General features: G+C 33.6%; 1 protein-coding gene across 1 annotated transcript; it reads right to left on the bottom strand.

Annotated features, from left to right (window-relative positions):
* Positions 1–433: 433 nt before the first annotated feature.
* On the bottom strand, positions 434–15,432 carry LOC132558337 (uncharacterized). The gene is made up of 10 exons (XM_060222883.1): positions 15,418–15,432; positions 12,313–12,380; positions 10,212–10,337; positions 9,770–9,850; positions 7,253–7,322; positions 6,052–6,327; positions 4,573–4,667; positions 3,308–3,511; positions 1,054–1,192; positions 434–745 (listed from the first exon to the last, which is right to left on the bottom strand). Exons 1-10 carry the CDS (start codon positions 15,430–15,432, stop codon positions 434–436), a joined length of 1,386 nt encoding a protein of 461 aa, XP_060078866.1.
* Between the last annotated feature and the right edge of the window lie 2,250 nt (positions 15,433–17,682).

The raw sequence follows: 17,682 nt of genomic DNA, 5'->3' as shown, positions 1-17,682 counted from the left end.
AATATTTTGCTGAATTCTGAATATTGAATACTATATTAGACGTAATATCTTGATACATATTGATATTTTAAATTTGATTTAATATCAAATTGTTAAAACACACCCCCCCCACACGCACGCACGCACGCACGCACGCACTCACGCACGCACGCACGCACGCACACACACACACGAATAACATATTTCATATCTTATTCATGTTGTGTCTATAAATATCTGTAACATATTTTTTTTCAAGTTAATTGCACAGCATAGCATTAACATCATATTGTTATTTCCTCAGGTTATCAAGGTGCAAAATCAGTTTATGAAATTAAACAAATTAAACGCAATACGTTGTTGCTTTAGAGTAACGGTCTACTGAATTATGTCCAAATACGACGTTTTACACATGTATTTTTACTTTACAGCCTTCATAAATCCATGATAAGGTTTAGTTATTACGTCTAAAATTTGTATTAAGGTAATAGTTTTCGTAGCAGGTTGAGACCTGCCTCCCTGTAACAGAGAATTTCTTAACATTAGTCTTAACTATATTAGGGTGAGACCAGAACAGTTGGAATCCCTGATCGTTTATACCACGTAACGTTGTAACTTTCGATCGTAACTTTTCGTTTGGATTGGGGTCGCTATGGAATTCAAAAAACAGTTGTCGAACGTTTTTCAACACTCCAGTGGCTAACATATTTGGAATAGCTTGCCATTCCGATCCTTCTATGTCCATTTTAACGATATCAATGGTTTTCTGAAAGACAACACAAACAACATGTATTTTGACATGATTTTCAATTATATACATCAATTATGCAAAAATGAACGATGCAAACACGACTTAATCAGTATACTCTGCAACTATGATTCTCTCAAAAATTGAACATATTAACACCTTGATCGCAATGCTTAAGCGTTGTCTGTATGTCTAGAACAGCAAATAGCCTCCTCATCAGGTCATATTACTATCAATATTACCGCATCAATTATTTCATTCAATATAATCTCCATCATGTACAAGTTACATCTTGAAAAAAAAAAAAAAAAAATAAGGAATCTTACCTCGGTGTGTCCAAGCATTTCAATAATCTCCTTCAGGTTCATCATGTTCCATTTCCTTAGCTTTCCTTTTGGCTTGCCCCAAAGTCCGAGATTATGAAAGGAGATTTTATTTGATCGCTGATGATCTACTTTTCCAATACTTTAACAGATAAAAAAGAATCAAATGTATTTACATGATTTTAGAAAGAAACATGGCAATACATTACAGTGCAAAAAACAGGTATACCATAGTTAAACAGTTTGCTTGTTAATATGTTTTATGATATTCTTATGATCTCGCCATGCGTATATTGGTGTTTATTCATTTTGCGAACAAAAACGCGTTACGTAGAAATATTCCAACTCATGCAAAATGCACGAGGCATTAGGTATATGTAGAGTTACAACAGAATATGTCGCTATATAATGATAAGTAGATATTGATAACATAATAAATAAACATAATGATATATCATAATACAGAACTGAAAACATATACCGACCACGTCTAAATTTTATGGAAAATAAACATTTAAATTTAGGTTAGATTTAGATCATGTTTTTCCTTGCGTTTGATTTCGGACAAGAATTGTAATACTTATAATCATATCACTCTCTGAGAAAAATTGATAAAGATTATCAAATTCAAACTAAAGCGAGTCGACACTCGCTGCTGTGACTACCACCAATCGCTGTTTTGAGATAGCCGAATATGTCACGTGACCTTTTGGAGCCCCTTTTTACCACGCCGTTTTGATATTATTTCTTACTGTGTATAATTATGTAACTGGCCAAAATTTGATTTGCAAGCAATGTTTCAATTCTTATTTTGTAAGCTGACCTCTTGTTTCAAGATATACGCGAATTAGAATTAATCTGAATCTAAACTTACATGCGCAATGACATTGTTTAAACTCTCCAAACGATAATGTTGTGAGTCAGTTTTAGGTCGCTCCTATTTCATTAAAATTTTTTGACGTTGTCATTTAAATGGTTATGCAAACTTTAAACACATAATTAACAGAAAGTACGAATTTTTTATACAGATTTCAAAATTATATAATGTTTTTTATCTCATTGACCATCTTCACAATGTATTGGAATGTTAATTAGTGTTTTTACTGATTTTACGAAAAGGGAATTTGTTTATTCAATGGAAAAATATATGATTACAGTTTTTACAACATATCCTGACTATCAATATGATAACATAATCTTCAAAATAAATGTATAACAGTTTTCGTTTCAGAGTTACAGAGATTGCAGAGTGGACCATCTATTGTCTTTGTTTTTGAAAAGAAATGAGTTTGTTGTCAAAATAGTTTTAGTCGGATTTGTGAAAGCGGTGCTTTCATGTAACCAGTTTTCAATATTGGAATCAGAATGTGTTCTTTTTTCTTTGCTACTGAGAGTTTTCGTTGTGCTTAACAAATCATAAAATGCTTAAGCAATGTCTCAGTATCTAGGTAGAAATAAGCGGATAACGAATTAAACACTGCCGATAGTATTCCGCTCTACATTCAGAAAATCAATATAAAGATATATTTTTAAATAAATTTTTCATGACAATTTTTTTAATAACGTCCATCAGTATTATATATCTGTCTTTTATCTGACAAAAAATCACCACTAATAGTAATCTTATCATTGTGCCATATAAGTGTTTGCTGGAGAATTTCTAAACATTCGAATACTTGATCATAATTAATTTCAAACAGTTATCGAAATAACATCTACATGCTGCAGTTTTAATGAAACGTGACAAGTTTTACACCAAATCGGGACCTTTCGTCTTCCTCTGTATAAGAGACGATGCATTTCTTGTTCACAGAAAGTGACGAAAGTTCCCGAAGCTTGAACCGGAAGTTAGGTACATCGGAGAACAAACGTGCTCTAATCATAAACAGTCAACGAGATATTTGTTAAACCATTAACGAATATGTTTGTTAAATTCATTTGAATTATACAAGACTTTTCGTATGATTTTATTTCCACATGAAAGTTTAAAAAGATATTCTGTCGGTCAAAATTATTTTTAATCCATTTAAAGGGTCGATTGTTCACATTGCGTGTTGCAGTACGTGTATTGTGGGTAATGAAGTTCCAGTCACACTTCCGTTTAAACTTGATCGCATTTGCATCTTAAACTTGTTGATTTTCAACGATCACACACAATATCATAAAGTATTTTAGATTATAAAATTTATTGAATTATGGTAAATACAAATTCACCATTAGGATTGTCGCTTTTTTGTGCATTTTCTATATTGGTTACCTTGGATCAAAAGAATGAACTTCACATCCATAAATCCTAGAGATTTCGTCATCAAACGACCAGTCTCCGGCAATTCCAAAAGAGTAGACGATGCAAGGTGACAAGGGTCTGTACTCACTGCCATTACAAACATCCCATCCTCCGTCATCCACATCACCAATGCGGACCACTTCCTTACAGTGTGCTTGTGATGACATCAGCAAACTGTTTAAGCATATACATTGATAATATGTCACAAACATTCTGTTTCTTTCCAATTTCCTTGTCGAATTTTTAGGTTCTACAGTGAAATAATTGAAATGAATATGTTTGAATCTGTGATTCAGATTACAATATTTGTATTTGTATTTATCAGAATTCACTGCAGTACTTTTATTCATGAGGGTAGGAACAACTATTCTGGTAAGAATCGTGAAAAGAAAATGCCTTGCATTCATCTTGATTGATTTGAATTATTCATTAGTGTCGCACGTGCTTATTTGGTTAACTTTGTGATTGATTATTTGTGATGAAAATGTGTAAACTATATCATTTTGTAAAGGAAGAAAATTGCAGTATTTAAACAGATAAAAAAAGAGATAAAGACGGAAAATTTAAATATTAATCACATGTGACATTATACACAGCATGCGTATTTTTGGAAAAAATATCACTGTTTATACCTAAGGAATCAAAACAATATTCAAACATCTCCAACATAACTCGGAAAACTTATGCGTTTTAAATATTAAAAAAAAACTTGAGTTTGAAATTCACATAATTTCATCAATACAGACTGATGTGATATATAATATGCATTCATTCTGGTTGTGTATTATATTTATTTGATACGAAATACCATGTTTTTCTCAACAGAGCATCATGTCATGGTACATTTGTGTTCTAATGGCATAGATCTCGTTAGTCTGTAAATCGATATGTAAAAATTAGTTGATCCCCTTTCAGAAAAAAAATATGAAATGCTAGCAATTATGTATATTTATTAAAATGAATTCGCCTTGTAATTCAAAACTTAACCAGTGCTGAATACATGTAGCATTGCAAATGTTGAGTCGATATATACACTGCCTCCCCTTACTGTCACTTCGGTCACAGTATAATAAAATAAAGAACTTTCTTAATTTCCTCGGTATTAATGAACCAAGAATATAGCTTAATGTGTCACGTTTAATATTAACATAAGAAATAGATAAATAAGTAAATAAATAAATCATCAGCATTAAATCAGTCTAACAACGTTCAGCAGAAAGCACTTTAGTTCTCACCTATTATAGACAACAGCTAAATCTCTGAGCGATCGGGTCTTTATAGTTTCTAAGTCATCCACTACAATAGGACTTTTTACCGGCATTTGTCGCATCTGGAAAATAATGAAATAACCGATGTTCCCGTGATAAGAATTATACTTTTACATTTGTGTCTTTATTAAACTCTCACATGAAACAAAATGTGTTTGAAAAAAATGTGTCCCGAGGGGAAGCCATTCATGAGCGTTTAACCGAAAGTTGTTTTTTGCGGAGTGTGGTGCAATCAAGGGAAAGGTACTTGTAAATGCATGAGCTTAACAGCAAAGCATGTCTCAGGACTTTATCATTCGGCCTGTTCAGTATCATAGATTGTACATGGTATTGTCCATATAAGAGACCCAAAAACATGACATTATTTTGATTGAAGTGGTATTGAATAGTTGGTAATATACAAATTCACCGTATAAAGATCATAGGAATTAGAACGATTATGAAATACAATAGTAGCTCCAGAATGTTAATGCATATGGAATTTAATGCGATACTAGTATGCAAACATAATGAATAAAACAGGGCTATGGGACTTAACGGCCACCCGATTATCTTCAGTAAAATACTGTAGTATTACCGATGCTAGTAGAAACTTATATGAAATATATTTAGATTGTTATTTCAACAGTGTATTGCTGATATCGTTCTCAGTATTCCTTTGAATTATCAACGAAACGGAGACAAATGTGTCAAAACAATGCGTGATTCTATATATGCCCAGTCCTAAGTTTGATGCCATCCATTAAACTAAACAAAGGGCATAAAATGTGTTTTCCCTCCAAGTAACAGTCAAGATAACACTCTAAAAGTCCAGTTCGACAAAAACATCCATATATATATATATAAAAGAACCATCCAAGCCTTGGTTTAGGCAAATTTTAATCCATATTGTCAAAATGTTGCTGTAATCTCTGTATATGGTGTCTAAACAGACTGGATACTAGTTCAGCAGTCTTCTCTTTTTCTGATAAGAGGACAACAAATTTGAAGTGTTATTTTCTTCACAATGACGGCTATTGCAATCATCATGGAATCCAGACCGACATAAAAAGTAATACTACTCAGTCTGGAGCTTGCTAGGATCATTCGAGACATGTTTAAGGAAAAAGGAACATGATTAGAACTTTTAAAGAGAAAATTGCGACTTGGTAGGGATATTAACGGAGGAAAGGGGAGGGAAAAGGGAATTTTGTAATTGTCATACTGGTTAGAATTTAGACGTTAAACAAACGGCGACCATTTTGCAACATGATTCTTGAATCATGATTTTCAAAAAGAACATGCAATTCAAGCTCTAAGTGAAAAATGTAAGGTAGTTAAGTACGCCTGGCAATGGATGAACCTCAGTCGATATTATAAACCAAAAAATACCATTCAGTCGTAATGACGTGTGAGGTTCTTGTTTAAAAAGAACTAACTTATGTCGGCAAACAATAATATAGATACCATGTAAAGAGAATAGCATCCAGTTTTTCTTCTGTTTTTAAATAAACAGTTGCCATTGATATTTCTTGCAAAGTGAAAGGTTCTGAATCCCTCTTTGAAAAGGGCACGTAGAACTTTGAGATGTTCGACGTAGTCGGATTTTCTGCTGTTAGCAGTGATCCCATGAAAGTTTACTAAGAGTTGGTGAACGTTTCGCAGCAGATTCTGTGTTAACATCCAATCCAGTAACTGAGCCTCGCCTCCACCTATATCAATCGCCATGAAATCAACATCGCTCTGTAGAAGTAGATATGTAGTTATTATAATGTTATTTGATTGTCACAATAAAGGTATCATGTGGCTTTCAACAGATGTCTTTCAACATTCGTTTTCTCAGGTAAGTCATTATATCATACAATGTCATAATGGTTTATGGTTATCGTATCACCCATAGCGGGATGAAAAAAAAACAACATATGTAGCCTTCATTTAAAGATATTTTGGGAATGAATATGCATTCTTTTGTTTTGAAGAAGGAAATTTTTATTCCTTCATGATAATAATCAAGAAATGAACAAAAAGAAAAAATAAGCTTTTTTTTTTTTACACTATTTGCCTATTCAATTCACTATTATTATAGTCTGTAAGATTTAATAATAGACAAACAAATTTTAAAGCACATTCTGAAATTCTTCTCAAATTAATATTAAAAGTATCGCCAAATGATTAATATATCTGCATTAATCAGTTGTTCTATCCTTCAACAAGTCGTCCGAGATGATAAATTTGAAACAAGCAATGAGAAGAATCTTTACTGTTTTAAAATATCGACGACAAGGTTCCATTACCCGAAATTCACTCATGTGCTTAAACTTAAAAATTATCAAAATTGTATATTTTGAATTCTGGAAATCATGAAAGGATACGATTTGCCGATAAGATATCTTCAGATTCCGATTCAATATCTCTAGTCCAAATTACGCTGCCGAAGAGCTTGTAAAAGTATACATTCTCATGTAAACGCTGTGTAGTTTATTTTTCTATGCAAGATCTATACAGTCCTTCTAATCGAGCTGAAACGTTTTTTCTTATTAGATATAAATAAACACATAAAAGTTAAGGTTCGGGGACCACATGTTCATAAATAATTTTGGTATCACTTCAGTGTTTATTCAGTCCGATCTTCAATGTTTTTGTATATGTGTGGCTTGTCGCCACTTACCTTTGCTTTCAGCGCTGCAACATCAGAATTCTTTTCTGGTATGGGAGACGCTTGTGCAGTTGACAATGAACTGTAAATATTGCATTTCAGTTATGAATTATACACAAATAGAAACTACTACTCGGTAAAAAAAAATGTGTTAAAGATTGAAATGCTGTTTGTAATATTTCATGTTAATCACGACTCGCCTGTTACCTATAAAAGGAACAGAGAAACCTTTTAGGAAAGGAATGTTTATTTTTGTTCTGTTTCGGCCTTCGCCAAAATCAACCATGGCGATTTGTTGCTGAACTTTATACATTTTTTAATGATTGGGTATGGCATTTGGTTATTAACATTCAATTATGGTAAGAACTAGACATTTCAAACATGACAGCTAGTTATGTATACAAACATACGCACAGTGTTAATACCAAAGTGCAAAGTCGTTTATTATCACCTTCAGATATATTGATGACGTCTTGTCTTTAAATAACAAGAAATTAATTGACTACGTCCATCATATATACCCAACAGAAGTGGAAATCAAGGATAAATATAAGCTGCTTATCTCATTTTGTTCCTACAATGAAACCAACATTGACAGCTTTACACCAAGCTGTATGATAAACGTGATGATTTCAATTTCCCGATTGTGAATTTTCCATTTCTGGATAGCAACCCTGCATCTCCAACCTTTGATAATTACACATCACAGTTGATTCTTTATTCAATGAATGGATTATGATTATGTTGCCAAGTTTTCGAACATATCTATACCATTATAGTGTTCAACATTTAAACATACATATGTCATTTATCTATGACAATTATATATAAATATATATATATATGCGAATACTAAAGACACGCATAAGTGTATTGGAAATTATTTGACCTTAGACACGATTACATATAAAAACGTTTTCCATAACTCATTTATCCCATAACTACGTCTGTTTCACAACTGATATGCTATGTAATCAACTTCGTAGCAGTTTGGTATTGTTTTTGTTGACACATAGCATTGTGTAATCACTTTCAAAGCATCCGATTGGTCGTCTCTGACCTTCTAAATTTTAACCTCTGAACAATGACATAGGGTCCCACAGTACATTAAAACAAATACAAATATCAAATAATCTAACAAACTGTAGTTGGTTATGTCTTCCATGGCAGAGAAAGCATGTAAATGTAATGTTAACGTTATAGAAAGAAAAGTTGTCTCCCTTCGTCCATCCTGTGATCTATATAAAGTAACACTGTCGATTTGTTTTCCCGTGATATTTTTACAATTCATGCTGATGGTTCAGATTATGCTTTTACATTGATCTCAAAGACAAATGAGAAACTGTGAAGCCTTTGACTATCCATTCGGCGAGGAAAAGTCGTACTCATTTGAAAAGTTACACAGAATCTGAAATATGATACCTATACTCAAGCTTGCATGGACTAGGCCTAGTATATCGTGTCAACATAAAATGGAAATAACCACTAATCTAATCATTTGTCCTTTATTGCAAATTTATATCCGAAACACAAAATTATAAAATTCCATTTTGGAACACTTGTCTTGTGCCAATAAGCTGATAAAATGACCCTATGCTCACAAATATCTGCATGACCCGTTTTATATTACGTTGATGGCTTATTTCATATCTTATTGTATAGAGCAAATTTCAGGATACAAAAATTTGCTTAGTGTCAATGCATCTCGACGTTGATCTCCCGTCAATGATACAAAAGTTCCAACGACATATGTCAGCGACCCGTGTGTCAACAACACAGTGCCATGTCAGTAACGTTAGCTTATAACTCTAACTCAAGTTCGGTTTACCAGAAATCTGTTGAAAAAATTCTACCCAGCGGTGTCTTGAATGGAAAATATCTTTCAGAGAACTTTTGATATCGCTATCACAATAATTACACACCTTCTTTAACAAGGAAACAACCGATAACTGAATATTGCATTTATTAGCTTAATATTCAGATGTCAAAGCTTTGACGTTCGACCTTGTGATGTCACGTCATTCATTGCACGGGGTGATTGAAATTAGTATTCTATTTATAAAACAAACAAACAAACAAACAAATATACGGTTTATTTTTTTATCCTAATATATCCTTTTAACAGTTATGTTGTGCACAGATGTATTACCATGATCATCAATTGTGATACGGTTAAGAGATTTTTGTGACTGCATTTGGAGAATTTGAACTCTGTACATTTTTTATGTTTATAAAGCTATAGGATAAACAAGTTCTTCAACACGTAACGGTTGTTTACCAAGTGTATCTAACTCTCGTTAGTTAATTTTCAAATTTAGATAAAGCACTCGCTAAAGCTTGTGTCTTTCCTACATTTGAAAATTATCTTACTCGATTAAAAAAAAATAAACTGTCACAGCTTTAGGAACCTCTATATATGTCACACGCGCACATTTCTTGTCTTTCCGTGTATAGGATATGTAATGGTGAATTCAACTTTGTTTCAAGTTATCAGGCATGCATACTCAGTGAATCATTCATAAGATATACCACCTTTTCGTTATCACATTTCGCCCGCAATTGTAGTCTTGCTTGAGTTCTTCAAAGAAGCTCTTGGTGACGTTTTTATCGCTGTAAGGACATCATGAACGATATAAAGCATTACCAAAGATTTCTCTTGTTATATTGTTCTCTATGTGACCAGTAACGAATACTGTGAATCAATATGGAAATTACATTTATTCAAAGAAATCTAGTATTAACGAATACTGTGAATCAATATGGAAATTACATTTATTCAAAGAAATCTAGACGAGATACATTAAAAACAAATGGTACAATAGTAAGCTACGATATGATATGATGAGTGTGTTTCCATAATACACGAACATTTGATCACATACATAAAGTCAAATCTTGTATTACTTTTGTCATCTTGAAACAGTGGTTTAAATAACATCAATTTACAATAAGTTGAGTTTGTTAAACTTACGTTATCATATAGGCCGCACATTGTTTGGAGTTGCTTCCCCTGATTGTATCACATGTATACCAACCTTCTCGCACTCCGCCGTATACTTTCTTTACAGGACAGAACACTTGAAGCGTGTTCATATACCTGATAATTAAAAAAAAAACCCAGTAACGGTTTAAAATCATCTTTGCATCGTGTCGTTTATAGAAGTAAGAATTAATATCATTCGAAACAGTATATATAGTTATAGATTTCAGGAAGCATACAATGTATTCCTCTAAAGGGTTGTCGTTTATAGAAGTAAGAATTAATATCATTCGAAACAGTATATATAGTTATAGATTTCAGGAAGTATACAATGTATTCCTCTAAAGGATTGTTACATTTTTGTCTACTGGTGTTCATTGTAGATTTCATTTCCAAATTCTCAGATTTTTAAGAGCTATCGTACAGCAAAACATTTTTAAAAACTTGCACAAAAACTTCAGATGAAATATACTTACTACCTAAACCCAATGTCGACTAAGGAAAATCCAAAATGACACAAAAAATCTTACAATTTAGATTGGGAGGTGCATTAGCCTGATAGTTCAGTAAATTGTGATAAATTTCATGTGTTAGACAATTTAAAAAAAAAAAAAGACAAAAACTTGACTTCACCAACAAAACGCCAACTACCAGTTCTAATTCCAAGTTTGAATCATCAACAATCAGCCGACGATAAATAAAATAAAGCAACATAGAAAAGACTACTTAAATTAGTTGTTACATTAAGAGTTTTATCTATTTATCTTTATTTTCAATACAGGTCCTTGTCTGTTTCTTTCATTAAACTAAGTGCCGTTTTAATTTTTGTTAATGTCTAAAAACTAGGAACCGTAACCCGAAAACAAAATCGATAAAACTATGGAAAATCATTAACAGAATGGAGATTAACGGGAAATCCTTCAACACGCACAAAGAGGATTAGAGAGTATAATTATGAATGGTAAGCATCGTAATCGACGGCATTCACCATACTAATCTTGTTAATGCATGTTCTCAATTAAGAATCAAGTTAAGATCAACAAAACACCAGGTTCACTATTGGGCATGGATACATTAAAGTTCATACCACACAAAGAAATTTATTGACATCACTGTGGCGACTAAAACATAGTTCCATGGTATAAACCTCCTTTCTTTTTCGAACCTCTCCTCTGTCGACCTTTTATGGGGAAAGTCACGATATTGTCAACAAGCCTTTTAATATTCAATCAACAGCTATGTAAAACTCATGTGTGGCTTATGATACAACTTGGTGGGAAATTGTCTCTGTTGGTTTTGCTGCAGTGACATTTATAGTTAAAATATAAAAACGTCATATACTTTAGATGGAAAAGATGAATGGATCGCTTGCTATAGAAAGCCATGACAACACCATTTCTATAAATTCGGTCTCATATAAAAACAAGGACAGCTGTCCTTCTGTATATTTGTGATAACCAGGTGTGTGAATAGTTATACAGAGAAATGTATGAAACATGTTACGTAATAAGAGATCAATAGCTGCTTTCATAATAGAGACTGAATGAGGCAGTTTCCTGATAAGATGTTAAACAACATTTAAATGCAAAGTATTCCATAAAATACAAGAAATATTTCCTTAAGAATTCTGAAAGCGGGGTATATCTTTATGTATTTTCAAGCTCACAAGGATACGTCAAAGTTCTGATGTTCTTTTGAAGAATCAATACAATTTTCTCATTAATACCTAAATAACTACAACATTTCATAAATGTATTAAGTATATGTTTGCGTATTCTCCATTCTCTAAATTTCATGCCTTTCTCGAGAGGTTATTTTCCCCTGCATACAAAAATAATTGAAAATTGTTCGGTAACGAAGGAAACTCTACCTAACAATTATCTCGCCTTCCCAAAGAGGAGATCTATGTATATACAGTAATTTTTCATTTTCAATGGAGCATTAAAATATGCAAAGTAAAGAGAATCACTAATATCCAGATTACATAAAGAGGGGCGTTACTGGGGTTTACCAAAAAACACATATGAATGTCTATTAATCTACCAATTTCGTATAATGATTAAGTTAAAAGTATACGACAAAAGAAACTTACTTGAAATAAAGACTTGATGTTTCGGCCAAGGTCATTTTTTGGAAGACATCAGCTTCTGGAATGATGTTCTATTGAAGAAAAATAAAGCAAATTATATATTTTGATTTGAAAAAAAAAATACATAAAAAAATCCCTTCCGTTTCACTTTATCAAATAAACCAAATATGAAATATATATCTGCTTGATTTAGCCGACTATCACCGTTAACCACGTGTCAGATAATCATGTATAAAAAGGCTTTCATGAAACGCACCAGAATTTCTTGTATTAGTGTAACGAGATATCGAGGCCTTCGTGGTGGTTATGAAATCTGATATGACATTTGCCTAAGGGTCATATCAAATTATCAAACTTGTCGTATAACTTTTTTTCATTTTACGTCGACACTCATCATGTTTGGCAACCCTATATGGAAATCTAGAGGTTGACTGTATTGTTTTATCAATCTGTTATTGTTTTACTGTTGTTTTTCCACGCACTATTTTTGTCGTCGTCAATATGGCTGTTCCATCAACATCGCAACACTAACGATTGAACGGGAAATTTGAATTTTAATTATTTCTAAAAATAAAAAAAAAAAAAAAAAAATGACAAAAATGTAAATAGAACCATTGAACGTCTGTAAGATTGCATTTATTGTCAATATGAATGCAATGTGGGTGACAGATAAATAGAATGACGTCCGTTACATTTTAGTCATTTTTTTATTTTTAGAAATAATTGAAATTCAAATTTCCCGCTCAATCGTGAAACAACAGTAAAACAATAACAGATTGATAAAACAATAAAGTTTGAAACTTTATTAGCTGACGAAGTGAATATGTTTAACACTTTCAACAATTACTATTTAACATCAGTACTGAAATCCAGAGAATTAAAATTTCACTACGCAGGTGTAAACCGTAGGCCTACCGTGCCGGTCCATTCATTCAGAAAAAATGGCGGCGTCACGCCACTTCGAGTTAAAAGTGAACGAACAGCGTGAAAATGATGAGCCGGCGAAGAAACTTGGGTGTAGCCGTATTGGTTTGGACATTTACATTCATGTTTTGTCTGAGTAAGTTTAAAGGAAGAGGATTATCGCTTGCAGAAAGAGACTCCGATGAAACACATGCTACGGTTTGGGAGGAAACAGCTTGTGGGGATCTCGAAACTGTCGCTGCGTGATCGGTAACTGGGGATCGCGAAACTCTCGCTGTGTGATCGGTAACTGGAAGTGTCAGGGTAAACAACGATACACTGAATGATTTTTTTTTCTGTGTTGTCGAAACTGTGCGGTTATAGGCCCGAAGCGAACTTTCAGATTTATGGGAGCTCATGAACATGATGTGTCTAGCCTGAAATCCTTGATCATTCAGGTTTTTCGATACTATTTGTATTTAGCCTACCACAGAAAAAATATTAATGCGCACTCTCTGAACTGCTTCTACAATACTGTGAATGCAATCCAGATTAATATAGACATAATGGGTGACCACAGAGCAAAATGTAAATATAAAGGATATGAGCCGAAGATAAATGAGTATAATTCATAAATTAAGTAAGTCTACTCTTCAGTGTACGATATATTTCTGCATTTTACCATGTGACATAACAATCTGTTGTTTGATATATAATAGTATTGTAAAATGAAAACAACAGGCACATAGGCCTGTATCGCTCACCTGGATATTAAAGCAATGACATATATGCCTCTTTTTAACCTCTTTGGTACAGCAAGACGAATGGGTAATTTCTTATAAGTTATAACATGACTGTGTTTCTTTTTTGATGCCCAGTAAAAGTTTAAATGGTTTCTTCAACTGTTTCAAACATATAGCCCAGGAACTTCGTCCCGATGGGGTACAGACACACACCAGGACAAATTTTGTCATTATCATTGAGTTTATCTCTTAATGCCCAGCAATCCCATATGCGGAGATCTCAACTCTTTAAAATAAATATCACCCAGAAACGAAGTCCCGTGGTGTTGGGCCATAATCCAGGACAAATTTTGACATTAGAATTGAGTTTAGCAATACTACATATAAATATGTTTCAAGGATTTCAACTGATTTAAAGATATACACCAGAAATTAAGTCCAGAGGAGTGACATCATGATTTAAATTATCTTTTGATCTCCAGCATTGTTATGTATGGTTATAGGGTATATAGAAGGGAAACTAAGAACTAAGTCCCTCGGGTGGGGTCAGATTCTAGGGCCGATTGTATTTACCACTTTATTCTCAGCAATGCCACACGTCTTGGGGTGGGGATCTCAACTGTTTCAAAAGTATAACCCATTTACCCTCTTAGCCTTCCCTAGAAGCAAGATCCGTCATTTAGACAAAATTGATTTCCCTCACTCAAACATCCTTCACACAAAATTTGGACAAAATCCAATCATCCCTACAAAAGTAGGATTTTAAAGAATATAATTTGATCCATTTTCCCTATTGAGCTCCACTCTACCCTGTTTGTACAAAATGGATTTCTCTTACTAAAACATCCTTCAGACCAACTGAGCTTAATAAATATAAATTACATGGTGCTTTCATTACGTCATTTGAATTCAATATGCGAATAAATTTCGTCTAGAATAAGTAGACAATGTACAGATTGAAGAAGGTTGACATTATATCTGATCCCCACGTATTGCATGCATTTCTTAAACACAAAGCTAAAAATAGGATAAAGTTTAAAGATTAAGGTGTGAAAGTCGCACAAATCTACAAAGTGTTATTTTCTGTCCATTGTGGGCCAAGGTTCTCGATGACACCGGAATAAAATTGTATATCATAGCAAAGTGATTTGACCCCAAGACTTGACAGTATTTATGTCATAAAATGCTGTGAGTGAACAGTGGATATAATTCTGGAATAATATTGGTCATAAGGTATATTTGATATCCTCTGAAAAAAGAATGCTTGTGCATAAGACTTTGCATGCACTTACGTCCTACCTAGACACGTGTAAAATTATATCAAAACATGCATAGAACATCTTCATTGGAGTTAAGTAAGAAGATTACTTTCATGGATAAAACTGCATCCGTGATGCTCATCTTAAAGATGTTAAGATGATGTTTGACTATCAGAGAGTGAGTGAGACATGGTGTTATTTACCTCAGTTGACGACATTCCGATTATAGACTTCTTGTGAACTAAGTAAAAAGCTCTCATTGCCGAACCAGTAAATTTGTGGAATCCAGTTCGTTGGTCTTTATACAAGATTACCATGGTACATACTACAATGATGATTAGGAGAATCTTCGTCCTTTTGGATCTCATCGTCGACAGTTTTGGAAAATACAATCTGTGGAAAAAATGATTAAAATTTTCGTGAAAATTACCTGGCAATAAAACATGAACGAACTGTTAGAAATGGGCATGAACAAAATGTTGGATATGAACTTATATTATATTGTCACGCTCTACGGAATGATTGTACAAAAGACACAAACGTGAATAGCATCTTTTAATAAGATATTAGATACAGTAGAACCTTCCAGCGAAGTGAACTGCACAGCTGTTTCTTCCTTCTAGGACTCGTCAAACGATAATTTGACGTACCACAGACCTCGATAATCCAGATATCTTCGTTCCCGGTCAAAAGTTTTCGGGATTTTCGGGGGGGGGGGGGGGGTTTGGGTTTGCTCAGTTATACCTCAAGTACAGAATTTACTATGAAAACATAGTAAAGACCGACCCAGACATGAATGTATTGGAGAAAAGAGACATCATTCAAATCTTTTGGAGTTAAGGATATAATCCTGAGTACATGAAAAAATTAATGCATTTTCGTCATATGACAGCTCGTCATCACCGAATAGTAACAGTTTAGTAGTTATTGGACGATTTATTGTAGAAAAGGAACGTAAACGAAATCGAGAGAAAAGACGGCAATGTAACAGATAATGATCATTAGTCTCCTCGTTTTCCATACATGAACATAAAGGACTATCAATAAGATTTCTACGGTACAAGTAAAATTTTAAAGAGCTACATTCCATTCTTAATCTAGAATGGTGAATCTGACCCATCCTGCTTCCGATATAGTAGAACAGTGGAACTTTATGTGAATAATCAAAGAGGTGATTTTTCAGTTTGAAAATTGATGGGTCATTTTTTATTTGGTCTGGCAAAGAGTTCCAGAGTACAATAACAGAAGGAAGAAATGATTTACTATATAAATTAGTACGACAGGAAATCGGGCGAAAGTTGCTGCCAACTCGGGTATTATGGTCGTGAATATGATTGTTTCGTTGTGGAAGAATATTCTGTAAGTATTGCGGAGCGAGACCGTGCACCATTTTATGAAAACAAATAATTTTGTGATATTTACGTCTTTGTTCGAGTGGCAACCAGTTCGTTTCAATATACAATTTTACTCTGCTAGTTAGTCTAGTACCCCCAGTTACAATTCTAGCTGCTTCTAATTGGAGATCTTCCAACAAGTCGGATTGGGCTTTAGTTAGACAGTCCCAAATAATGTCCCCGTACTCTAATATAGGTCGAATGAAAGAGAAATACATAGTTTGAAGACTTTTGCGATCTAAAGTAAACTTTAATTTCCGCAAGATGTTAATTTTGGAAGATAACTTGGATTTTATGTAATTAAAGTGTTCGTTCCAACCTCCATTCCCAGACAGATACAGACCAAGATGTTTATGAGAAGTAACTTCCGTAATGACAGTATTATTCATGAAAAGAGGGGGATGGGGAGGTGTAATAGATTTCTTACTTATTAAGACAGTTTCAGTTTTAGCAGGGTTGAAAGTTACCAACCACTTCTTGGACCATTCATAGACTTTATTAAGGTCGCTATTCAGTATGTCGGCGCTGGTTCTAGGAGTGTCGATAATGGTGTACAGGGAAGTATCATCAGCAAATAACTTGATGATGCATTAATATCCTTAACGATGTCATTAATAAAGATTATAAACAAGAGGGGACAAAGAATGGAGCCTTGGGGAACACCAGCTTTTACTTCTGACCAATTCGAACTTTTACCGTTAATTACAACTCTCTGATTGCGATCATAAAGGTAATTTCCAAACCAACTTAAAAGTGATCCCCGGATCCCAAAGCTGGAAAGTTTTAGAAGAAGGCCCTTATGCCATACCCGGTCGAACGCTTTACTTACATCGCAAAAGACCATTCGTATTTCCTTACCGTTGTCTAGTGCAGAATAAACATCGTGAATTATTGCAAGAAGTTGGTTGATAGGTGAATCACCATGAATAAAACCTGACTGGTGGGAGGATAGGAGAGAGTTAAATTGTAAGAAATTATAGACATGTTTATACACGCATTTTTCCATGAGTTTGCCAACTATAGATAACAGAGATATGAGCCTATAATTAGTAAGAGTAGACCTGCTTTCTTTTT

This window comes from Ylistrum balloti, unplaced genomic scaffold (assembly GCF_031769215.1).
Source record: "Ylistrum balloti isolate Yb309-2 unplaced genomic scaffold, AGI_CSIRO_Ybal_v1 Utg370780, whole genome shotgun sequence".
In the NCBI taxonomy this organism is placed as follows: Eukaryota; Metazoa; Mollusca; class Bivalvia; order Pectinida; family Pectinidae; genus Ylistrum; species Ylistrum balloti.
The sequence above is the reverse complement of the archived record's forward strand: the minus strand, read 5'-3'. Positions and strand labels throughout refer to the sequence as shown.